Here is a 25,812-nt window from a genome sequence, read left to right as displayed (position 1 = left end):
ATAATATTTCATGGAAGGCTATCCTATAAATACTATATACATCTATTTTGAAAACTAAAATCTGAGAACGAGTAGAACGCTGCAAATGAGTATTTAGCAATGGATGAAAATACCAAGCTGGGTTACCTGTGGTCACGGTTGGTCAAGGCAGTCTCAAAACGTGAGTAGAAAAAAACGTTGAAGACGAAAATTCACGCGTTGAGGAATATGATGATACATTTGGTTGGGGTTGACTTTGAACAAGGGGGACAATATTTTCTAGATTTCGTTTTGGTTGGTTTGATTCTTTCTTTCTTTCTTGGCTTTCTTTCTCTCTTTCTTCCTTCCTTCCTTCCTTCCTTTCTTTTCTTCTTTCTTTGATTCCTTCTAATTTCTTTCCTTTCTTTCCTTATCTAGTTCCCTCCCTCGCTCTCTCTCTCTCTCTCTTTCTGTCAGCTATAGTGAGACAGCCTTGACGTACTTCTAGCAAGGCATGGGTCAGAAGGATCACGCAGCTGATCATGAGTGCAATCTTTGGCTCCGTCCCGACTGCATCTAGGATAAAAGCAGAGTATTTATTTTATATAAAATGGAAATTGAAAAGAAACAGCTTATTTATGTTTAACATTTGGTGTGTTGAAGATAAAAAATTGCATGATCAAAAATATCTATTCTCTTCTCGTCTTTTTCCATGCCCCATATACGAGCTAGGGTTCCTCGATCTGTAATAAGTTAGCCGTGCCATATGGTTAGATCAACCCAGAGGTTCAGTTCAATCTGTAAGTTAGCCGTGCCCTCACTTAGATCAGCCCAGAGGTTGTTTCAGGGTTTGATCTGTGAGTTAATCATGCCCTGACTTAGATCAGCCCAGAGGTTGTTTCAGGGTTCAATCTGTGAGTTAGCCCTGCCCTGACTTAGATCAGCCCAGAGGTTGTTTCAGGGTTCAATCTGTGAGTTAGCCATGCCCTGACTTAGATCAGCCCAGAGGTTGTTTCAGGATTCATTTTGTGAGTTAGCCATGCCCTGACTTAGATCAGCCCAGAGGTTGTTTGAGGGTTCAATCTGTGAGTTAGCCGTGCCCTGACTTAGATCAGCCCAGAGGTTGTTTCAGGGTTCAATCTGTGAGTTAGCCATGCCCTGACTTAGATCAGCCCAGAGGTTGTTTCAGGGTTTGATCTGTAAGTTAGCCGTGCCCTGACTTAGATCAGCCCAGAGGTTGTTTCAGGGTTTGATCTGTGAGTTAGCCATGCCCTGACTTAGATCAGCCCAGAGGTTGTTTCAGGGTTCAATCTGTGAGTTAGCCATGCCCTGACTTAGATCAGCCCAGAGGTTGTTTGAGGGTTCAATCTGTGAGTTAGCCCTGCCCTGACTTAGATCAGCCCAGAGGTTGTTTCAGGGTTCAATCTGTGAGTTAGCCATGCCCTGACTTAGATCAGCCCAGAGGTTGTTTCAGGGTCTCGATTTAAGACTTAGCCATGCCCTGAGTGAGATCAGCAGAGAGGATGTTTCAGGTTTGGATGGGAGTCGGGCAACGCTACGCCATCCCGCAACGAATGCCTTTCTGTCCTACCATAAAAATATAAGAAATTGTCTTTCTTTGTTGTTGTTGTTTATTTTACTAGCTATTCATCCTATCATCATAACTATCCATTTTCGAATTGAAATCCAGAAGTTGTTTTTTGTGGAGGGATAAAAACCCTAACCGGATTCATCCGGCCGAGGAAAAAACCTTCGAAGCACAGGAGAGAGAACCAGCAAGCAACCCGACACCAAGTCTGGGAATCGACACGAGCACTAGTATTTTATTTAGCAGTACAAATCATTGCTTTCTTTAGCTCCATCCTTGATCTCTAACTCTTCTAGAGACGCAATCACCTGTACCGTTATGGTTTAAATAAACCGTCGGTGACAATATGCTATCAATGTCAAATCAATGCATCCTTTGATCTTGAAACAGTGGTCTATTGGACAATAGTCAGAGATCCACTGACTCGCAGGTGCACTTCTTTATTTCATACACAGTCTTACCGATATCAAACTCGTATTAACTTTCTCTATACACCTAACCAGTTTTTTGGTATATGCAACAAGTCTTTTTTCTCGAAACATGAAAGTTTTTCTATGTAAATTTTTTTATGTCTTGTTTGAAACCAGATTTATTTAAGAGGGTTACGGTGTAATAGGCCGTAAATTTGACGGGTTTTTTTGAAAAACCAATCAAATAGAACACCATTTTTAATTGAAATTGGCTTTTAATAGGATAGGCGATATTAGAAGCTGTTCAATCAATAAAGGCCGTTCCCTTCGAACTATTTGCACAGATCAGTGAGTTGTATTCCAACGTTTAAACAAATATTTAGAGTTCGCACGCCGGATACCGATTCATTTTGAGGATATAATATCAATATATATATATATTTAGTAAAAATCAAATTGGTTCTGAATTCGAACAGTATGATCCATCTATCAATTAGGACAACTGGAATACCATGTCACACGCCAAGAAGTCACCAACCGACAGGCGGAGATCGACAAAGTGTTCTGTATTATGCGGATTTTTGGGCGTCAATGGCGATCAAAATCTAGTAAACAAAGAAAGCTGAGCTTTATTTAGTTGTCGGCGACCTGGATCATATTTGAGTGAAAATGAATCGCAAATCAATTTTAGTATGTGTATAAGTTGAAAAAAATAAACAAAGCTGTTTCAGCATTTAATCAATTTTATGGCTAATCGAATAGTGTTCTTAAAAGTTGAAAAGGCTCTTAGCAAACGTGCGGTCATAAGCTAGAAAGTTCACACTTTTGTATAAGAGGGGAATAAATGACAATTCAATTAGTGAAAATTACCAGCGATTTCATTTTTCAAAATAACTGAAATTTGAGTAAAAACGTACCAGATTCTAGCATTTCAGATTCCTTTAACGATCTTATAAAACCCTTTATGAGTTTTTCTTTTCTTTCTATAACTCGATAATGCCCGACAAAATGAGCATTTTAAGATTACACAAAACGGCTTTGGGGGCTTTGTATACGGTGGTATTAAGAGTAGACTGACTGTGATATGTCTCAGACCGTCTGTACATAAACTGAATGGCTTCTCCAAAAAACTAACTCAATTTTATTGAATTTAATTCCAAAATTCATTTTCAATGTATTTATTGAATTTAAGTTAAATGGCTTTGATTCAAACATTCTATTCTTAGTTTGATACTTGGCTATCTTTATCAAATTATTAACCAATAAAAATCAATGAAAAGCGATAAAAACAATTTAAATTTGAATACTCAAAGAAACAATTCGCCATTGATTGATTTTTTACTTTTGTTCATTTATCTTTTGCCGCTTTGTTTCTTTAGTATTCTTTGAAATTTTTTTGAAATTTTTTTTGCAATTATATATGCGCTCGTGAATATGCTGGAGCCGTTTAGTGGCTTCTTTATGGCGTGCGGCAGCTAAATGGCTTCCATACCGTTTGCTTTCAAATTAATAGTAGCGCCAAGGGCAAAAAGTTTCTTTTTTTTTTTTTTTTTTTTTTTTATTTATTTATTTATTTTTTTGATAAAAAAATAATATAAATAATAAATAATATTTAGGATCACAAATATATTCAAGCTAAAATATCAAGCTAACTTTAGAATTAATTTCTTTCCTTTTTGTTTTTGTTTTTGTTAGTTTTTGTCGACTTTTCTTGATTAAAACTCATAAAATCAAAGCACTTTCCCGCTTAAAAGCCGGCGTCCCCCAAACAGCAAGACCCTAAGTTATGAACCAAGCAGTCCTATTAAACAATAAGACTTTGATTTCTTCTTTAAAATGACGCTTGTTAAAATCATAGCGTTAATTTTGTATTTTCGCTTTCTTAATGGGGATTGCATTTTTTTTCTTCAAAGCAGGGGCCTTAAAGTAATCTAAATATTATGCAGATTGCCTTTGAACTGAATTTTAAATGTCGTATAGCTCTCTTTGACTTCTAATCGTCTTTGTTTTTGTTTTGTCCTAAAAGGATTACGAATAAAATACATCTTAAAAATCCGAATGCAATCATGGTTGCTTTGTTTTCTTTAAAGTTGTTCAATTTGCCTCAAACAAAAAATCTTGAAAACTAAATGCCTTGCCAATCCTAGAAATATCTATTGTTAAAATGATTGTGTATGGTATCAAAGTAATTCCCAAAATTAATCATTGATCCGTTCTTCCAAAAAGAAGCTCTAACCAATTTGTTCCATGACAACAAAGTTCAAGCTCAAAAATGTTACACACATTTTACATAATTGTTTAAACCAACTAGTAATTCCCATTTATGAATGTTTTGTCCATTCAACTTCTAATTACAAATTATTCAGTCAAAGTTTGATCAAAATTGGCCGCTTTTCTTTAAAGACATTTTCCACTGAAGTTTTAAATCATTTAGGAACTCTAGTATCGAATGGAAGCAGTGTTCTTATAATTTTCTCATAATTTTCGTATATACTTAAATCAATCTTAAGAATTGCTCTTCTGAAACCGCTCAATAGGTTTGTTTGAAATATAGATATAAAATTATTAGTTGTTTTAAGCATTGAACAAATAAATAAATTGAATAAATAAAAGTTTAAAAAACTAGAGTAAAACTAAAGAAGATAATTTAAGTTTTAAGGAAAGAAAAAAATTCCTTGTTTCTATGGAAAGTTTCTATAGAATTTTGGGAGCTTTCGTATGCGGCTTTCGGAATTTCTGGATTTATGCAGCCATTTAAAGCCCCGAAATAAATATCTCGATTACGCTTAATAATGCATTGACATAATCTATTTTAGGCCATGTTGGGTATGGAGTTTGGGGAAGTTTATCGAAGGAGTTTAAAGAGCTTAAATATAATGGCGTTATAGATAATTGTTAGTATAAGTAAGAAAAAATTATATTCTGAAACTCTGAACTATGTTGAAGTAGCAGTAGCAGTAGCAGTAGCAGTAGCAGTAGCAGTAGCAGTAGCAGTAGCAGTAGCAGTAGCAGTAGCAGTAGCAGTAGCAGTAGCAGTAGCAGTAGCAGTAGCAGTAGCAGTAGCAGTAGCAGTAGCAGTAGCAGTAGCAGTAGCAGTAGCAGTAGCAGTAGCAGTAGCAGTAGCAGTAGCGGTAGAAGTATTGGACTAAAAACTTGTTTCGTTTGAGCTGAGATCATAAAGCCAAATGACGACCGAAACAATCTATCTTCTTTGATTTTTTGTCATCCAAAACAAAAATCCAATAGCTCTGAAAAGATTGAAAAACGATTGAAATTTTTATTCGATAATTAAATAATTGTGAATAGTGTTAATCGAGTTTTATCTTCATAATATAAATTATCCTTAGCAATGTGTACTTTGTGAGAAAAACCAATTCAGTTGAATTAAGCGGTATATATGATCACTCGGTGACCAACCTTCAATTTACACTTTGAAATAATTTTTCGAATCTTGAATAAAATTAACTTAATTATATCTTTAGTCAATCCCATGCTTTCATTAAAACTTTAATTTATCTAACTTATAGGGGGATATGAAATTTTTTCTTTACTTTTGAGTTTTTTAGATTTTTATAAACTTTTAGACCCTAGTTCGATGATAATGAAGCTTTTAGAATCGTTTACATATAAAGGGATCGATATTTTGTTATTAGAGTAAGTGTACGTAAAATTTGAGTTGAACTTTATGATTTTTTAAAACTTGTCTATTTTCAAATACAACAAATCTCTAAAAGTTGTACCCTTTTATTAAATATACTATAATTATATCTTCTTGACTTTTATCGATATCTTTACATGTCTTTAGTTTGTCAGAGAAAGATTTCGTGTCAACTAATCAGATGATTTTCACCGAAAGAGTTAGAGCTGGAACATTTACTAACAATACTCTTCAAAACTTTTGATGTTTAGCGCTTTGATACGATTCTATAAAAACTGCAATTACCCCTAAATTACGCTGTTTTTTTATATTTTCGTCGTTTCCAAGGCAAACTTTGGCTTTTTAGGTTATTTTTTGTTGTTTTGTTCATCCTTTTTGAACGGGTTTTGAATGATTTTAGTAAATTTATACAAATAGTTGCAAAATATGTACGTTTTTTCTTTCTCTCTCTCTCTAGTTAAAATGCTTTATTTCACATATTGTTGAACCATATCTTCGAAATATTCAGTTAATACCTAATTTAAATTTTATTAACGTGTGGCTGGTTTAAGCTAACGGTTTTACAGCCTCACAATACTAGCACCTGTAACGTTAATGATTCTGGCCAATTTTCACTTTAATCCCAAAGATGAGCCACGTTAAACATAAAAAAAATCAATGTTACCTGTCAGTATAATCTTTGTCTTGTTTTTTTTTTTTTTTTTTTTTTTTTTTTTTTTTGTTTGATTTATCAGCTTTTTTTCACCAAAATAAAGCACTATAACTTGCTCTTTCAACCAAACGTCTTTTTCAGTGTATTTTTAGAAGCTAGTCGCCGGCATACTTGCGTATTTCACAAAATGCAAGATATGAAACCTTTTTTCCTTTTTTACCAAAAGCAAATACAATCTCATACAGGAAAAGGTATAGCTTATTGATTCTAGGTTCTTAAAATAAAATAATTGTCGAAGCTAAATATAGCAATTTCTGTCGATGGCCAAATTTTTTTTTTATTTATTTATTTATTTTTTTACTTCCTTTGAAATTGTGCATGTTGTTGTCAATATACAAATATTTCAAGTAAACTGTTTTGCATGAATTAGCCCACGTTTTTCATCAATTTAAAATACTCTTGATTTTAGATTATGTACAGTGTTTGTTTATTTATTTTCTCTTTTTTAAGGAATTGATTTACTGAGTAGTCATATAGACAGTTTTTCACAGAAACAGTAGCTAACATCGATACATTTGCAACCAGAAACTTAGCTTCTGTTGTAGCCTAGAAGTATGTCAATCCATCCTCTTTTGTTTTAGTTCTATCTAAACGATAAAGCAAGGATATATGCACCGTACTCAAATGTTGTACACAATCTAGTAATAAAACTGCAAAAATATCCAAAGAAAATAAAACAAATATTTCATGTACAAGTTTTGTCATTGTTGCCAAGTTGTTGTTTACGACGTTTTTTCCCTTCTGTTTTTACTAAATAAAAATAGAACGACTTTTAAACACTTGACAATTTAGAGATTGTTCTTTACTTCGAAGTTCAAATTCTTCTAACTTACAGAAACACTTTAATTCATATTGGTGCTAATTCAAAACGCGGGTCAAAAATCTTTGAATGGCTTCTTTATTGTCTGCAATGATTGCCCGTATAAATATGCAAAAAGTATGTGTAAGGCTTAAATGTGTCAAAGTTAATACCTGAAATAGTTGACTAATAAATATAAAATTGGTAAAATTGGTTCTCTACAAAACTATTCAGAGTATTGTAGGGAAACAAAATTATCATTCTTTTAACTAGTCGTCAAGGAAAACGAAAATACAAACAAGGAATGAAACAAAACGTGATATTTAGGCCTTCATTACCATCGTGAGAGCCAAATTCTTAACTTTTAAAATGTCGTATAAACGTTTCTGTAATAGTTTGAGAGTCGAAGAAAATGGAACAGGGCGCTGCCATCGAAATTTTTCAAATAGAAGATCTTTATTTAAAGGCGTTTTACACACTGTATTACATCAAAGAACCACTGAAGATTTTAGAGACCAAAAAGCCACGATCATACGCAGGTGATAGCTTAATTGTAAGACTTTTTCACAAACTCGTATTTTGACTGAATGCAGTCGTATAAATACCTTTGAGAATATTTCACCGCTTTTCTTGCTTTCTAAGCTACTTATTCTTTCATATTTTTTTCCTTTAGATATTAAGTTTGGCGAAAATTCTCAGCTAATTTTGTAGCTAATACAATTAAAAGCACTAAAACGTTATTTTCGAGGAATAACTTCATTAACTATGAATCATCTTTGGCTGATTCAATAACTTTTTTTGCTGCAAAATTCATGAGCTTTGAGACAAATAAAGACTATTGGATTTTACCACGCTGTGGTGAGCAGAAAAATCCATCGTTTGACAATTGTACGACACTTTTAAACCATTATCGCTGAACTTAAATCTAATCTACACGTAGTGCTAATCAAGATGGAATAAAAGCACTATTGATACTTCCCTACGACTTATTAATAGTTTGAAAATGATATTTTTCTACATACTACTCAAAACCTATAATCTTCTAAACGATATCGTAGAATTGTAAGCATATTTTTGTTTAAATTGCATGGATATTCGTAAAATAAATACCAGCAAAATAAGAATTGAGTGTTGATGATCGATGTGGTTCATATTTTTGTCTCTTTAGTTTTTTTTATCCATTAGTTTTATCAATGTATTAAATCTGATTCCAGTCGAGATAGCTTACAAGTTTGATCAACACCTTTAAGCATATATTCACTCTGAAACACCGAAAATCACCTCATTTTCAAATCTTAAACGAATCAAAAACTCTCCGGAAACCTAAGACAATAGCTTTGATACAAATTATACTAAACTCGAATAATATTTGGAGAGCTTTGAATAGACTTTGAAAAAATACTCGAGCTTATAATTACTTGTCAGTAATGATAGAAAAAAAGGATAGACTGAGCAACCAAAAATAAAACCAAGGATTTTATTTATGATTCAAAAAGCCGTTGACAATGGATTTTCCGTTGATTATAAATGGAAAAGCTGCTTTTTCGAGTAAACAAACAGATTCTCAATGAAGAGTGTTTGATGCTAGTCGGCTAGAGGCAAAAACTAAAGTTGTCAGTCACATAAATTTTTATTAAACGCGGGCTTTATGATACAAATGGTAAAACAGACATCAAAGGTTGATTCTATTGGGAGAAAGAAAAAACACCTCTTTTTAAACAGTAGTTTAGAAATAAAGATTTTTGTCTTGGAGTCTGTCGACATTGAAGGTCTGCGTACTCCCCCACATAGGAAATTCGTGTATTCAGCCGGTTCGCTCGTTATTAGCATCTGGTTCCGTTTATATCCTTGAGGAAAAGATGACTGAACATAGCACCCCAAAGTGTCATTTTCTTTGCGAGTATATCACGTATTGACTCAAAATTGATTCCATTTTGACACTGGGAGTAATTGGACAATTCTTGATTTTTGTTGTTTTGATTAAAAGTTGTTTTATAAGTTCAGATTCGTGAATGAGCCAAGGAAAATTGAAAGGATAAATGCTGGTTTTTTTTGTTTTTTTTTTAGCGTAGAAGGAAGTATAGTGTATGACTTATGGGGAGAATGTGGGCGAATAGGGAGATGAGGGCAACGACTTTAACGGAGGAGAAAGCGAAATAGTAAACTTAAAACATTAGAGAAAGGAAAATGCAGGACGTTTTTAATGCGAATAAGGGGGTAGAAATGAGAGTTGGGAAGTGTGAAAATGGCAGATCCAATGGAGACCACTAGTAAACAAGGTGTATACAGAGGCGTTTTGGAGTATAAAACGATGGGAATCAACTCACTTTAAACACAAATAAAAAAACCAAAGCGCTGTTCTTGAAAAGCCTTTTTAAAAATACAATCCTAAGACAACCTCTTCATGGGATGAACTAATGCTTGTAGGTATTGGGATGTAGTTCTCGATTGGTATCAATTAGTAATAAGAATGCCCAAGCGCCGCAATGACTTGGTAAGCTAAAGTGTCTCTGATTGTAAGAAAATCCATTTTATTACCACTAGATGTTTGCAAATGAGTAGAAAATTTGTTGAGGGCGTTTTTTCTCTCTCGTTTAACATAAATAATAAAACCAAAGTATCGTTCACTGCGGGTGTCTATGGAAATACAAACAAAAGAAAGAGCCTATTTAGTGCTTTGTGTAAAGCAAGTGAGTGTAAAATCGACCCTGTCTCAGTGACTGATGTATTAAATTGAGGATTTCAGTAAAAAAAAGCACTAGAAACTATTGCTATTAGATGCTAGTTTAAGTAAAATGGAGCCGTTTATAAATTAAAGATCATTCTATTCTCTGGTTTTGTTATCTTTTGTATCAGAAATATGGACAATCAGTTTACAATTAATAATGTTTTGCTATCCCTAAAGATGTTAAGAAAACTACGGTGAATATAAATAACCATGATTTATTAAAAATACTGAATATTGGTGCAGTGGAAACATTTTTATTCAAATGTACAAGAAAACCTTACAGAGCCGGTTCTCAGTGAGCTCTTTGACACTTTGAAAACCACCCAGGTTCATTGATTTTTTAAGCTTTAGGTAGAAGATTTCGATTCTTCCCCGTATTCTTAACTAAACAAATAAGTTTAGTGAATTGAAACTTGCGCGTGCAATTTTCAGAACATAACTTTATTCAAGTTCAAACTAGATATCGCTAATTAAATTTGAGATGACAAGAATACTGCAAAACTCAGTATTCAGTTTAATCATATGCTGAACTAGTGTTTTCCATGAATTACTAAGGAGTAAGATTTGAAGACCAAGAAGTAAAGATTTGAAAAGTTTGAGGGCGAAAATTAAGGTTTTGGCGCTATGATGAGGAAGTTTGGTTTAGGCAACACGTGCTGAGAAAGCGCTAGTCTTATTATCCGCTTCGATCTTAAAAAAATAACATTTCAAACAAATGCCTATCTAATTGCTTTGCTTGCAAATAAGAGTGTAAAAAAGCTGGGACAACACTTTCAAAAAAACAAAAGTCATTGATGATGATGAGATTAAATTACGTCTTACCTGTAAGGTCTTTCATTTACAGAGCCCGTTTTAATTAGTCTCCTCAGCCAATCAGCGCTCGAGATGATCACGTGATAATCATAACAGCTGCTTCAAAAGTATAGAGCGCGGTCTTGACCAACTCTAAAAGGCCTTTTTCCTTGAACTTGGCTATAAAACGCCTCAAAATTGCTCAAGACTTCACCGTATACTTATTATAAGTTGAAGGCTACGATCAAGCAGCATGGAGGTTGATGCAAAAGTTGGTAAGATTTTACAACGTATCTATCGAATCAATTAAGCATATCTTCACTGCTGGCTAATTTCACGGGTTTAACTCAACATGCTCTAAGTCTTGTTTTCTTGTGATTTCTATTTAGCTTTCCGTAATTAAAACCATATTAAGTTGTAGACGAAGAAACTTTGAAGCCAGCTTCAACTGTACAACATCAGTTGTGCAGTCTGGATTCATGAGTAAATTCGTTCAGAATTCAAATCTCTTCTCCAAATAAAATTGAAAAAATATCGTTCATTTTTCAAGATTAAAGTCGTACAGGTATCTTATTTATTTTTTTACAAGAATCTTTGAGAGGGCGGTGACGTTAATATCCAATACGTTTTTTATCACATTCGACACTGCTACCGCCTTCACAGTATTCACTAACGACTATTTTGAAACAAATTTTTTTATATATCTTTTAAAAGGGGAGTTTGTTTTTATTCATTTAAATTTACATGCCAAAGTATCAATTTAAGCTTGGTATGGATTGTTATATTGATCTACGTGTGCTGTGATTTGGAATAATTAGGCGAAGAGCATGATCGCGAAATGGAAAACTGCTCACCCAAACGAACCGAGCTGGACAAAAAGCAAGAAATCCTATGCAAAGTGTGTGGGGATATCTCCTCTGGCAGGCACTACGGAATATACACTTGCGATGGCTGTAGCGGGTTCTTCATGAGGAGTGTTCGGAGAGACATGGTTTATACGTGCAAAGGCAACGGTACTTGTACAGTTGATAAGAAAAGAAGAAATCAATGCCAGGCTTGTCGTTTCAAGAAATGTCTCGACGTTAAGATGAATCGCTTCGGTAAGTATACGTCAGCTATAAGCTAGAGTGTACTTCCATGTATTAGTCTACTCGTGACTTGGAGTTTCATTTTTATTCTTACTTCATTCGCGTGTCATGAACAATTACTAGCTTAATTGCTCAGTCCATAGCAAAATTCAAAATCTTTTGTCGACTTTTCTAGAAGGAGGACTCAGCTTTTAAAAAGGGGTTGGTAAATGTACAAATTGTACTAACTTATATGCGATTTGAATTATTTGGCGGAGCTATGGGTCAATTTCGTAATTACCAGAGCAACTGACTTCCAGAAATTTGGCAAGCAAATTCCTCTCTTCAATCTCATCAACTACAAGCTTCAAATGTTGAAGTAAAAGAATGATACGTTAATAGGGAACCTATTTAAAAACAAGTTCCCAGCTTCTTATAAAGCTGAATCAAAATAATCGAACGTTGTGGCTTATTAGAAAACGTCTCTCTGTCTTTCTGGCTAATGCGGCCTTCAGTATTCTCTTTCACGACCCGACACGAAAGAGACACTTTCTAGAAGGTGATACATTTCATTATTATAGGGTCTGTAACGTCCACTAAAGACATTGAATTTCGAAGACACCAATTAAGCCCAATTAATTTTTACGATAAAAAGAAAACGTCAAGATATCCCTTTATTCTAACCCCAAGACAAATCAGGGTATTCTACTAAGAGCTGCGGTTTCGCTACTAGTACAATTAAACTTTATCATTTGATCCCCGAGCTCATGGTACCCGGCACCTCCAAGAATTGTACGACGTCGAATGAATAAGCAAATAAACTCTGTATAGTAAAAAGCTGGTTTTTATATCGTTTTGAGCACTAAATTGTATCTATGCCAGTGATATAAGTTACTTCCCGCATGCTTTCTGAGCAACATATGGCGATATGGTTGTAGCAGGTGAAATCTTTGGAAAACGTATAACGCGCGCGCTTTCAAAACCCCTTGAAAATCGGATCATATCTCGGTTGTGAAGCCCAATTTGCCTTCGAAAATATAAATAGGCTTGACAAGGAACATTTTACTGGGAATTTTCCATAGACAAAGTAAAAATAGAGGGCGCTTGCTGTTATTGAAAGAGATTTTGAAAATCATGCCAGCAGGTGATAGAGACGGCTCAATTTCAATATCTCACACTGATTATAGCAATGCCACAGTGATATATCTACCTACTGTATAAAAACCAGACCTTTCTATTGTTTTATAAGCGTTTACAAAGGAAAACACATATCTAAGCAAACAAACGTCGTACTTCTACAAGGATGATGTTACTGCTACCTAGCTTTCATCCCATAACTTTTCAACTCCCTTTCGACTAAGATTTTTACACTTGTTTTTTAAACCTCTCGAGAATTTAATCAGCATTCCCCTTGCTAAGATATAGTAAATTGTCAGTGTTAACTAGATTAAGAAAGACCCAAGGTTGGAGATAATTTAAGTGATGTGAAACGAATAGTTATTTGGGAATGATTAAACAAAGATTGTCCTTGTCTGTATGAAACAGAATGAAAAGCAAACACTGTATAGCGTAGCGCGTGGCAAAATTTAGCTTGCACAAATGTCTCCTTTACAAAACACAACAATTGATCAACATTTCGGCTTTATTGACTTCAAAGAAGCTCAAACCACTTCCAAATCAGATCAATGCTGTACTGTGCTTCTATTGTGAAGACCTTCTAAGAAGACAGCGAATTCAGTTTCAAAAGAGAATCGTGTTCCACTGAGGCGACAATCTAGAGGCGTTTCCAACTGCCTTCAATTAATTTCACGTTAAGAACAAAACGTACACGAGTGACCTTTTGAACGAAGTATATCCTTCCTGCTTGGTTTAATAAAACGCTGTTAAATTTCAAAGACTCTGACTTTGGAAAAGAAGCATTTTGGATAACTTTTTTTCCCCAAAGTTTACTAAACATGTTTGAATGCAAAAAAGCCTCCACAAGACGCTCCACTTTTTGTTCTACAGTTCAGTAAAACTAGCTAAGAAATTCGAAACGGTTTACTAAGTCCAATCCAAAGTGTTTTTTGAGTATCGTTTTTAGTTTTGTTTTTATCAATACAGTTTTGTATTTTGGAGACAAATTAATGAATGTATGGCTGTTAAATAAATTTTAAACGTCTTAAAGAAACGGAATATGTTTTAAATTATTTCTTTTCCGGTCGAAGCAACAATGCTTATTAAGTTTCGACCTCACCGTTTTAGTTATCCTAAAGTTATATTTTTAAAACATGACAATCAAATAACACAAACGTTTCTTCCGTTTTAATAATACTACAGGAATATTACCTTTTTATTTGCTGTTTTAATGGCATAATAGAAGCTTCTTCTCCGTTTACAATTCATCGAATTTAAACTCACATTCAGATGACTTCTAATGCAGGTTTTAACTCATGATTTGTGTCCGGGGTAACCGAGGTTTTTCCCGTTTCTCATCTTATTTTTTGCCTTGAGACATATTTTGATTTTTAAAGGTACTGTTTATCTTCTCCAAATTGACGTAACTCGTTGTAATTCATGGCTTTAAACTTACGTTCTTCCAGGAAGCGAAAAAATATTCTAAAAGCCGCAATTAAAAGCGATAATTGTCGACAATGTCGTGAATGTATCCGTTTCATTCAGGTAAAAAGGAAGGACATACTAAAAACTTAATACTAATTGGATACTTGCTCTCTTGATTCAATTGTCTTAAAACTTTGATGTCATTGTGAATACACTTTGGGGAATTCAATCAAAAAGTATGGAATTCAACGCAAATGTAGCTCTTCCAAGTTGATCTCAAGGATCACCACTTTCTTCTTTCATAGTTTGTCTCCACATTCTTCAAAGTTTTAGTTTTTTCGTTTGAAGAATTCGATAAAGTTCTCTTAAAACTCTGACAACAAAGCAAAACAGTTTGCCAAAAAAAAATTATAGGAATTCGCTTCCGAAAGCTTTATTATTCAAAGCTTTAGACAAAATAATGTCAAATTTGAAGAGAGCGAAGTTTCATTTAAGATAAACGTATGTTAAGATAATATAAGCAAGCGATGTTTCTCATCTACCGAAGCCCTAGAGTACCAGCTTGGAACACGTAACTCTTTCTATATTGAATAAAATTCAACTGTTGAAGCGATTTTATTATATTCAACATACAAACTCTTCATTAAAGTAGTTTTAAGTTTAAACTGTTAATGACCGAAAGAAAGAATCAATATCAAAGCTGAATGTGCGAACTAAATTTTGAATTTTTTACTTGCCTAACTGGAGTTTATTTTCGTATCGACCGTTCTAGAAAACTGTACTTAAAGATTACACAATTGGTAACAAAATTACCGCCTTTGGCTTTGTCTTTAGCGGTATTTTATCCGCTTTACTCTTTCTTTTGTAATTCTAAGGTTTTGGTTCAAATTTTCCTAAATGTTTAGGTAAATAAATTATTTTTTCCTTAGACGATAGGCATCTTATCTTCAAAGTATTCGGCACCATCGTTATTTGCATTTTACTTCAAAGATTGTGTGGCTTGTTTCTTCAGACTTTGTTGTCATTAAAAATTAAAGCGAAGCGAATTCAGAAAGTTCTTTCTTCGCCTGTTCTTTGGTTTTTAAAAGAAATACTATGTAGCTAAAAAAAACAGCAGACAAACCGATTTTACAGTCTGCCATAGTGCTAGAAGTTGCTTTGCTAGTCGCTTTGCTCAACCTAAAATCGACGTTCTCATTTCTTTTAGAAAAACATGGCTTCAGTTTGTTGTACTCCTTCTTCAAGAATTCATAAAAGAAATTGAAATATTCAGAGATCTGGATAAAGGAGTTCTTTGTTAAATTAAACTGGGAAAACTAAATTTTATTTGAAGAAAAACAACTTTTAAAAAATTTTCTTGTTCATCCTTGGGAAGGGAAGTGGGTCACTGATGCTATGAAAATCTTAAACCAATTTTTCTTTACAGTTTTCTGCATTTTTTTACACTGAAGCGAGTTAACGAGAGTTCAAAACGATTAACAGTGTTGAATAAAGAGAAATATATTCCTCTTAGATAGTTTTTATTTTTATTTTTTAGCTGTTCAACAAGAAAGACAGCCTAACTCTGCGAGGATTCTGAAACCACACATGGATGAATATGGAATGAAAAGTGCTATGAACAACGACTTCTTAGCAAGTTTAATCGTTGCAGAGCCTTGCCGAGATGCAATGCTTCGAACAAATCAAGTTTACAACATCCCTTTTCCACAACCAGATATTCCATCTTCAGTTTACTGTTCTTCTCCAGAAGCCATCTTCGAATCTGCAGCAAGACTTCTCTTCATGTCCGTCAAATGGGCGCGTAATATTCCATCCTTCGTCAACCTACCATTCCGAGATCAAGTCATACTTCTCGAAGAAGGATGGAGAGAACTATTTATTATGGGAGCTGTGCAATGGAGTTTGCCTCTAGAGGTGGCTCCTTTGCTAGCGGCCGCTGGGATGCACGTAGAGAATACTCAGGCCGAAAAAATTGTCGGGACAATGGCGAATATTCGTCAACTACAAGAAATAAGCTCAAGATTTAGAACACTTCAAGTTTGTGAAGCGGAATTCGCTTGCCTCAAGGCTATTGTCTTGTTCAAATCAGGTATGAAGCTGTGCTGAAACTTGGGGTGGTAAACTACGCTGTTTTTAAGCTCTCTTTTCCCTTTTTTTTTTTTTTTTTTTTCTTCCCGCTTTTTTAAATTAATTTTTCGCTGGTTGCGTGTAAATTTATCTGATGATTGAACCGCGTTATTGAGAACGTATAGTCTTTGCGAATATAAATAGATTAAAATACCACAAATCTAAGCGATAAAGTTCACTAAGAACGCTTTTAGTAAAGGTAATGAAATGAGACCAAAAAAATCGCGGTCAAAGATGACAAAATTACTGTGAGTTCATGACATTTTGCTTTCTGTCAATGTTAAATAAACGCGCGGTTTTCCCGCCATATGTAACTACTTTCTTTTCTACTAACTTTGTTTCCCAAAATATCTTAAAATATTATAGTTTTGTATACATTTTTTTAATAGCTTAAACTGTACCGAGAATTGGAAAAAATCTCAAGCAATTTCTCATTAGTTGGTTCAGTGAAAGTCTTTCGTTTGTTGACTCTCTGAAGGATATTCAAGCAGTTTGAGTAAATGTAGGCTCCAAAAGTAAAAAATACCTGCCCAAAGAAGTCCGAGACAGAGAGAGTAGTCTATACATTAGATTTACAAGTCGAGCTAGTCGAGTACAATAGCGTTAAAATGCATCATTTTGTACAAGTAATAATGGGTTGATGGCGAGGCAACCTTACAAAAAGGTGTTTGTAATATATGTTATCACTGTGCCCTCTGTCGACTCAACCCTAAAGACACTATACTCGCAGCTGCTTCGTACTTCTGAGGATGAAAAAATGTTTTTAGAAAATAAGGTGTTTCTCATTTAAGCCTTTCAATTTGCTCGCATTAACCTAGAAGTTGTTAAATTACAATTTGTATGTCGGAGTACTTTGAAACAGCATCAGTTGATTCAAGATTCGATGGTAATAAGAATAGAAAACAGTAATTTGGAACGAAGCTGTTTCGAATCTAAACAATAGGAAACATGAATCCATGCCGTACACGCGCTAAGATGATACACTTTCAATAGCAAAACAATTCTAATTAGGCAACAATAAAAAATCTGTCAGCTTCGAATTGTTTTGGAGTGTCAAAATGTACAAAGACCTCCACAGCTTCTGAGCGGAGTAAAGAAAGAGAGAAAAAACGCTTTCAAAGAAAGTTCCGGCTTTGACTATAAACTTGAATAGCTTTGTATATAGATTTTATAAGTAAATTTTTATCCAAAAACGATTCGAAACCAATTATTGCATTCGTCAATTTGAGTTCAATGAGAAGTAAAAATGAGCTTTACTCAATAACATTAGAGCACAATTATTTCTTCGCTAATAGTCAAAATATTCCATGCTATATAAATCAATTAAGAGGCTGCCTCAGTCATAAAGTTCCAGAACAGAAGGAATGTAAATTAAGTCTCGAAAGTCAATAAATTTGGCGCGCACCTAAAGCATGTGTTCGTTGGAGTTTCAAGTCTGTCAGTGATTCAATGTTACCAAAGATTTACAAAGACATTTTTGCTGATTTTTTGCTGTTGTTTTTTGTTTTTTGTTTTGTGTGTGTATGTGTTTTGATTCCACTGGTAATAAGACACAGGTATCGCTTTACATATTATGGCATTGATTTTGTATTTTCAATTTTCTTTAATCAACTCTGCTGTATTCAAATCCACAAAATTTTAGTCTTAACTCATTTATTATTTAACTCGGCACGCGTATAAGACCGCGCTCATTATTGAGGGCGCCTAATTAAGCACGGACCAATGTTGCTTGATTAGGTAATAAATTTTGAAACATATATCTTCTCAACACAAGATGGATAAATCTCAAAAGAATTTAAAATCATTGATAAAAGCTAACCAAAATACTAGGTGAGAACCAGTGGAACAGACTTTTTTGTATAAGAATATCGTGTGAATCGATTTTAGGCTCTAAATACCAACGTCTAGTTAAATTGAGTTCAAAGCTAAACTGTAATAAAGTAGTAAAATTATACATTTGTTTGTAAATACTTTAGAGCTTGGCTTTACCATTTTGAGGCCATATCTCGAGACTTAAGTATTTGAAGAGCAAAAGCAATCATATCGTGCTCCAGGGATTAGTTTGACTAAAACGCGATCCCACAAAGAGATAAAAATGAAATATAAAATGCTGCGACCTGTGTGGTTAAACCCCTCAGAGAATTAATACTTCGATATCAAATGCACTTGAAACCTTAGATAAGCGTTTGAAAGCAGTTAAAAGGTATAAATGTAACCCTTACGTTAATGAAACGAGTGTGTACCTCTTCTAAGATCTAATAAGTTTATCTGCTGTTTGAAATTGGAGTAATAGTTGATACGCATAGCTTTAACTCCACGTGGATTGATTTTATTTTACTGCAAGTTCATCTTAACCTTGTTGGAAACGTACGTGTTTCACATTGAACTTGAAAAACTATTTCAATCTCAAGAAAAAATAAATAATAGATAGCTAGAAATCATTTAAAACGGAAAGGAGATAAATTTAGCAATAAAAGAAGGTGGTTTTTTATAGTATTTTGTAGTATTAAGTTGTTTTCGAATATTTACTGCAATGTTAGAGTAGCAAGCTTCAGTCATTCGTTGCGACGACGGCTTTATCAACAACAGCTGTTTTCACCTCAAAGCATCATCGGTTAATTTAGCAAACAGTTTTATCGTTTAGAAATATCAATACCTCAAAAAGATAAAGCTCTTCTTGTAAGAAAATACTTAAAACATGTTGAGAAAAAAGATTCTATTCCTGATAGTAAAAAGCTAGGATCTTGAGAAAGATAACTTGATGTCTGGCGCATGCGCTGTGGTTGGTTTTGCCTCCAGATGCTTCTTGGAATTCATATGTCGTGTGTATATCATAAGAATAGCTTTGATCTATTAAATTTAGGATGAAAAAAAAAACCTTTGTTGTAAGGATTTTAATGATGTTGGGCATGTGATGTACGTTAAACAATGCTCATGTATAAAAACAAGACTCTATCGTTTCATAAATTACAGAAATCGGTTTTCTTATGTACATTTTATTTGTTCAATCATTTGTTCATTCAATCATTTATTGATTCACCCATCTTTCCATCTTTCCATCCATCCATCCATCCATTCACCATCCATCTATTCATCCATCCATCCATCCATCCATCCATCCATCCATCCATCCATCCATCCATCCATCCATCCATCCATCCATCCATCCATATCATTTGAATTTTAGATAAACTAGATTGTATTACACAGTTTATGTTAGAATCATTAACTGAATGTCGACGTCCCTTTTCCTTCCAGATTTACGAGGACTACGCGACCCACAACAAGTAGAATGCTACCAAGACCAAGCACAGATCATGCTGAGTGACTATATCAGACGACACTATCCAGGACAGCAAGTACGATTCGGTAAACTACTCTTAATGCTTCCCTCTCTACGTGCTGTCAACAATAAGATCATTGAGGATCTATTCTTCAGGCAAACCATTGGAAGTGTAGCTATTGAGAGTCTTCTCTGCGATATGTTCAAATCAAGTTGAACTCGATTCAAAAGGTTGAACATTAATGAAAGTGTACTTTCGTTGTAAATATAGTTTGTATTCTTGAGAACTGATTGGGAAAAAACAATTTTTCGTAGATATTTGTAATTTCGATTAGAAGAAGATAGTATGATGTGGTCAAAGCTAGTTTTAAAGAAAAGACCTAGAAAGAAAAGCAGAACAAATAAACAAACAAACAAGTTAAGAACTGAAGAAGAGCAAGAAAGCAAGAAAGAAAGAAAGCAAGAAAGAACTGAAGCAAGTAGGCAAGCAAGCAATTATGAAAGGAAGCAGGCAAGCAAGCAAGCAAGCAAGCAAGCAAGCAAGCAAGCAAGCAAGCAAGCAAGCAAGCAAGTAAATAAGCAACCAACCAACCAACCAACCAACCAACCAACCAACCAACCAACCAACCAACCAACCAACCAACCAACCAATCAACCAACCAACCAAACAACCAACCAACCAACCAAACAACCAACCAACCAACCAACCAACCAACCAACCAACCAACCAACCAACCAACCAACCAACCAACCAACCAACCAACCAACCAACAAGCAAGCAAGCACTGAAGCAAGCGAGCGAATGAGCATGCAGGCAACAAGCAAGTACGCAGGCAAACAAGCAAGCGAGCACTGAAGCAAGCGAGAGAGCGAGCAAACAGGCAAGAAGCAGCCAAGGAAAGAAGCTGGGAAGAAAACAAGCAGGCAAGCATTTGATAACTGATCAATATACTCAAAGTGATTCAATTAAATTTAGACCTAACATTAAAATCAAGGTACTTTAGTTCAATAACTTTTGAATAAACTGAACTTTAAAAAAATCTATACTCTAACCACGAGACTGCAGCTGGTTTTTCCACCAGCTGTGTAAAGTTTAAAGACTTAACGTTTCAAAAATGAACTCTAAATATGCTCAATGTACATAGTAAGCTATTCAAAAGAAATATTGTGTAATATAATGAAAAACGATTATAAAGATTGATTGATGAGTCTTAATAATAATAGTAACCTCTTTGTTTTAAAGAGGGTGACACGTGACAGCAGCCAACCAAGCACTGATAAATTTGTGGCCCTCTATGTTTAACGTCTCTAAGTAAGACGGGACCGCCATTTTACGTGGTCATCCCAGCCACGGCGAAGGTCTAACCATTTGCAGAGATTTTTAGAGCAAAGGCAGCACCTTCTACTCAGATATTTTAAGACCCTGAGTATGAGTCCGGCCGCGGAGGCTTGAACTCATGACCTCCCCGCACAACAGACCGGGGCCCAACGACCTGAGCTAACCGGGAGGCGTTTAATTTCAGTGATGTGGTAAAGAGGGTGGGAGGAAGATACTTAGTGACCTCGCGTACTTGTTTCAAGGACGAATTATGGCTTGGTTGGTTAGTGTGCTGCATGGAGTGCTAAGCTTGTTTTAAGGAGCAAGTGTGGCTTGGTTTGTTAGTGTGCTGCCTGCTAAGCAAGAGGTCCGTAGTTTGATCCTCAATGACCTCACACACTTGTTTTAAGGAGCAAGTGTGGCTTGGTTGTTTAGTGTACTGCCTGCTAAGCAAGAGGTCCATAGTTTGATCCTCAGTGACCTCACACACTTGTTTTAAGGAGTAAGTGTGGCTTGGTTTGTTAGTGTGCTGCCTGCTAAGCAAAAGGTCCACAGTTTGATCCTCAGTGACCTCACACACTTGTTTAAGGAGCAAGTGTGGCTTGGTTGTTTAGTGTGCTGCCTGCTAAGCAAGAGGTCCATAGTTTGATCCTCAGTGACCTCACACACTTGTTTTAAGGAGTAAGTGTGGCTTGGTTGTTTAGTGTGCTGCCTGCTAAGCAAGAGGTTTAAGGGTTAAGGAGGGTTAAGGGTTAAAAGTTTTAGATTTAGGGTTAAGGCTTTTATATGTTGCGCAGGTACACCTGGTAACACTTCTGGGTAGACAGTAGCTCCAATAGACCACTTGTATGTGACGTAAAAGAATCTCAATTTAGAGGACAAAACAAAAGAATTCCAATCTCATGAGAATTGGACACCTATTGTTATGTCCTCCAGATTGAGATGCATTCCGACGTGCTGCAAGGGGTCTATAACATAAAAACGTACATCAACATAAATCTTTTTCAGAACAAATTAGCCTGCATGCAGCCGAACTAACTGTTAAGTCCAACAAATACGCCGAATTCCCGAATTCAATTGGATGACCACGAAACAATGGTTTGAAGTCGATGATGAAGTATTCATCAAGTCACAACCTCAACTTTAAACCATTGTTTTGTGATCTGTCAATCGAATTCTGGAAAGGTTTATTGGTTAAGGTTTTGTTGCATGTTGCATGTTGCATGTTGCATGTTGCATGTTGCATGTTGCATGTTGCATGTTGCATGTTGCATGTTGCATGTTGCATGTTGCATGTTGCATGTTGCATGTTGCATGTTGCATGTTGCATGTTGCATGTTGCATGTTGCATGTTGCATGTTGCATGTTGCATGTTGCATGTTGCATGTTGCATGTTGCATGTTGCATGTTGCATGCTGCTTGTTGCATGTTGCATGCTGCTTGTTGCATATAATGCATGTTGTTTCCAAGCTTGAAATGTATTAAACACATGTGAAGAAAATATGCTGGAAAAAACATGCAGACTAAGTCTGGTAAAATTCCATATCGTTGGCCCATTTCACTGATTGGATTCACATCGCCCATAGTGCACTTCGGGCTTGGTATATGCAAAAATGTAACGAAATATTCACCAACATTTTTTAAATAGCTGTAATAAAGAAAATACTGAGAAAAGTGGAGTAACAGCTCTTGTTACTAACGGTGTCCAGGCAGCATGTCAAGTTTTCTCCCACATAAAGTCCTCGTTTTTGTGGCCATCATTTCTATACCCTTATTTGGTAAGCTTACCTTATTTGGAAGTAAACCCAGTTTTCTTTTTGGTGATTTTTTGCTATTTAAAAGCTTTAAAATGTCGAAAATATGAATCGAAACTGCATATAATACAGCGAAGAAATACTTAAAATTGTCCACCATCTTGAAACTAGCATAGAAACCTGGTCTTTGACAAAGGAAGCCCAAAGCGTCTTAAAATACAGGGATCCCATGAAAACGACAATGTAAGCTTGATTTGCAGTATGCGTGGCATTTGAAGTCAATTAACTATTTAATGAAGGAAAGAAGGGAAAGAAATAGGAAAGAAAAAAAAAAGAAAAAAGGTAAATAAAAGAAATGGAGAAGAAGAAAAGAGAAAGAAAACGAAAAAAGAAAAGAAAAAAAAAAGAAAAAAGAAAAGTAGGAGAAAAAAGAAGAGAAAAGAAAGAAAAAGATAGCATTCTCTTCATTTGATAAGGAGGGATTTGAACATCAATTGGCATACAAATATTCAAAAAAATCGATTCAATTGTGCCATACCCCCGAGACATCCGCAGAGCTGGGGCGTCGTATGGACTTCGGACCTGACGGCGATTAAATCCTTCTGCCCTTGGGTGTACGAATTACGCAAGAAAATGTTCTAGCCGAAGCATCAGGGGAGAGACCAGCCGGCCCCCAGACCATATCGGCTAATCCCTTGCATCTCTGCCACGCACGGAATCGGTTGAATTTATAATGTTAAAAAGTCTAGTCTATCTGGTTGCATTGTTTTCACGGCTATTGTTATGTTAATCCCATATAACCGTGGCTCAGTGGAAAAAACCTGGGCTATCAAGACACTGAGTCAAGCCCGTCTGAGATGGGTTAGTACCTGGATGGGTGACCCAAACATTATACCTGCTCAAACCTTTGATCTTGAAATTTTTTCATCGTTTCCTCTTTTTCGAACAAATTGAAAATAAAGAAACGAATGTTTGCAAACAACTAAAAATGATCAAATAAATGCATGATTTTATTTGATTTGATGTACGACGTTAAAGTGGCATTTCTACAGAGTTGCTCTTCCTCCACTGAACTTTTAAGTTGGCTTTTTCGCGGAGAGATGAAAACGGGAATACTCAGAGAAAAACCGTCGAAGCATAGGAGAATCGAATGCCAACAAGCGGCAACGCTACTCCAGGGCTGCCAACCCCAAATATTGGAAAAGTTATACACTCAGGGTCTTAAAATAACTGAGGAGAAGATGCTGCCTTTGTAAATATCTGCAAATGGTTAGACCTTCAAGTCTTTTTGGATAAGGATTTTAAACCGTAGGCCCTGTCTCCCAACCCTTCCTAGCCTACAGTAAAGTGGGGGATATAAAAGAACCTGTTGAATTATTCGTGTAAGAGTAGTGGATTGTCTTCCGGTTCAAACTGGAGGCATAACACTAATGTCAGTACTAAGAAATCACTCATGATTGTAAGCTGCACGGCTGCTACTAGCGCCTAAATACTCAGCGCGTAAAGTCCTCCACTGGTCATGAATGTAAAGCGCATTGAGACCTTGTATAAATGCGCTATATGAGAACCTCCTATTATTATCATCATCATCATCCTTATTATTATTATTATTATTATTATTATTATTATTATTATTATTATTATTATTATTATTATAGACTACACAGCTGTGTCAGGGTGTATTTTTATGTAACTTTCTGGTATCCAATGTGAAACTATATGATAAAGACCAAAGTGCAAAATCATTTGACAATTCGCCATGCTATGCTCAGCGGTCTCCGCCACACGAGTATATCAACAGTGAGAAACCACGTTCTGTACCCAGTTGCGACGTATGTTCCTCTTCGGTAGCTTGCTTTTAACGTGGCTAAGCACAATACAGAAGTACAAGTACCCGTATTCCCCGATGTCCCAGTGAATCCAATTGTTGGCCATGCAGCAAAACCAAGGAGAAATTGTGGTAATATTCTTGTTTTACTTAACTTGTCGGGTTTTTTCGATACTTGCCGAGTTTCGCTAATGTTCGTGGCAGGATTACCTGTTTTATCAAGTTTTAGCTCAACTGTCCTTACGATGGCAGTGAATTTCCCTTGGTTTGTACATTTTGTAGTTCTAATAGTAATGTTTGCTATGCTATATTTTGGTTGTCACTGTGCACTCCGTCACTTCTGGCCGTTCGTTTAAAATATTTGCCAGTGTGTTTGGTAATGAACTGTTTGCCTCAGCGTTCTTCATGGCTTTTTGTCAATGTATACTTTTCGTGGTTTTGTTTTATTGTGTACTCCGTCACTTCTGGCTTTTCGTCCACAGTTTTTGCCAGTTATATTTTGCAGTTTTTTTCTATGCTTTGATTGTTATTTCACGTGCACTTTGTTATGCTGTCTTCGTTAAAAAATTTATTCAGAGCCAGTTATTGTTTGTCATGAGATGTTTGGCTTATGAGCTTTATTCATGACTTTTGTGTTTTACGCCTGCAGTTTTGCTAGGCTATCACGTTTTTATGATGGCTTCGTTAAATTTTTTTCAAGGTCAGTTTTTGGTTTGTCGTGACATATTTCGTTTTCTTTATTTATGACTTTTGTTGTACGCATGTAGTTGTGCTGTGCGTTCTGTTGTTATTTTATGTGCCGGTGTTATGCTGGGCACAGCTTCATCCATGGCTTTAGTCTTTGGGCATGCAATTTCTGTTGACTGGTTGTGGCATGCGTATATTTATAGTATGTCGTTTTGCGGCTTTGAAATTCTTTTGTTCTTTCAATTTTTGTTGTTGTTGTTGTTGTTGTTGTTGTCGTTGTTGTTGAGTTTCGGTTTTCGGTTTATAAGAAATATCGGGATTAGTCAGTAACGTCCTTTTCACTTTCCGTTTGGTTTCACGCGCATGTTGCCACACGCGGGACTCACCCGATATAATTGATCTTATTTCCATTAAGAGAGCAGATAGATAGAACAATTAAATCACACTCGACTGGGTTATGGTTATGGTTATGGTATAGATTACTATAAAAGGGAGCACGGCAGACATAAATTTGTTGATTGGTCTTCCTGTGGTACATAATTTAATTGATTGGTATTCCTGT

At 35.4% G+C, this 25,812-nt stretch overlaps 1 protein-coding gene across 1 annotated transcript; it reads left to right on the top strand.

Moving 5' to 3' along the window:
* The first annotated feature begins 105 nt into the window (after positions 1-105).
* On the top strand, positions 106-22,187 carry LOC116286944 (photoreceptor-specific nuclear receptor). Its single transcript, XM_089038321.1, has 5 exons — positions 106-160; positions 10,698-10,920; positions 11,464-11,745; positions 15,791-16,342; positions 19,639-22,187. The coding sequence occupies exons 2-5, from the start codon at positions 10,899-10,901 to the stop codon at positions 19,878-19,880; spliced, it is 1,098 nt and encodes a 365-aa protein (XP_088894447.1). The 5' UTR covers positions 106-160; positions 10,698-10,898; the 3' UTR covers positions 19,881-22,187.
* The last annotated feature ends 3,625 nt before the right edge of the window (positions 22,188-25,812 follow it).

This window comes from Actinia tenebrosa, unplaced genomic scaffold (assembly GCF_029948245.1).
Source record: "Actinia tenebrosa isolate PJP-AT-01 unplaced genomic scaffold, QUT_ActTen_1.0 PGA_scaffold5__44_contigs__length_20552954, whole genome shotgun sequence".
Classification (NCBI taxonomy): domain Eukaryota; kingdom Metazoa; phylum Cnidaria; class Anthozoa; order Actiniaria; family Actiniidae; genus Actinia; species Actinia tenebrosa.
Note: the sequence above shows the minus strand (reverse complement) of the source record. Positions and strands in the feature narration are given on the sequence as shown.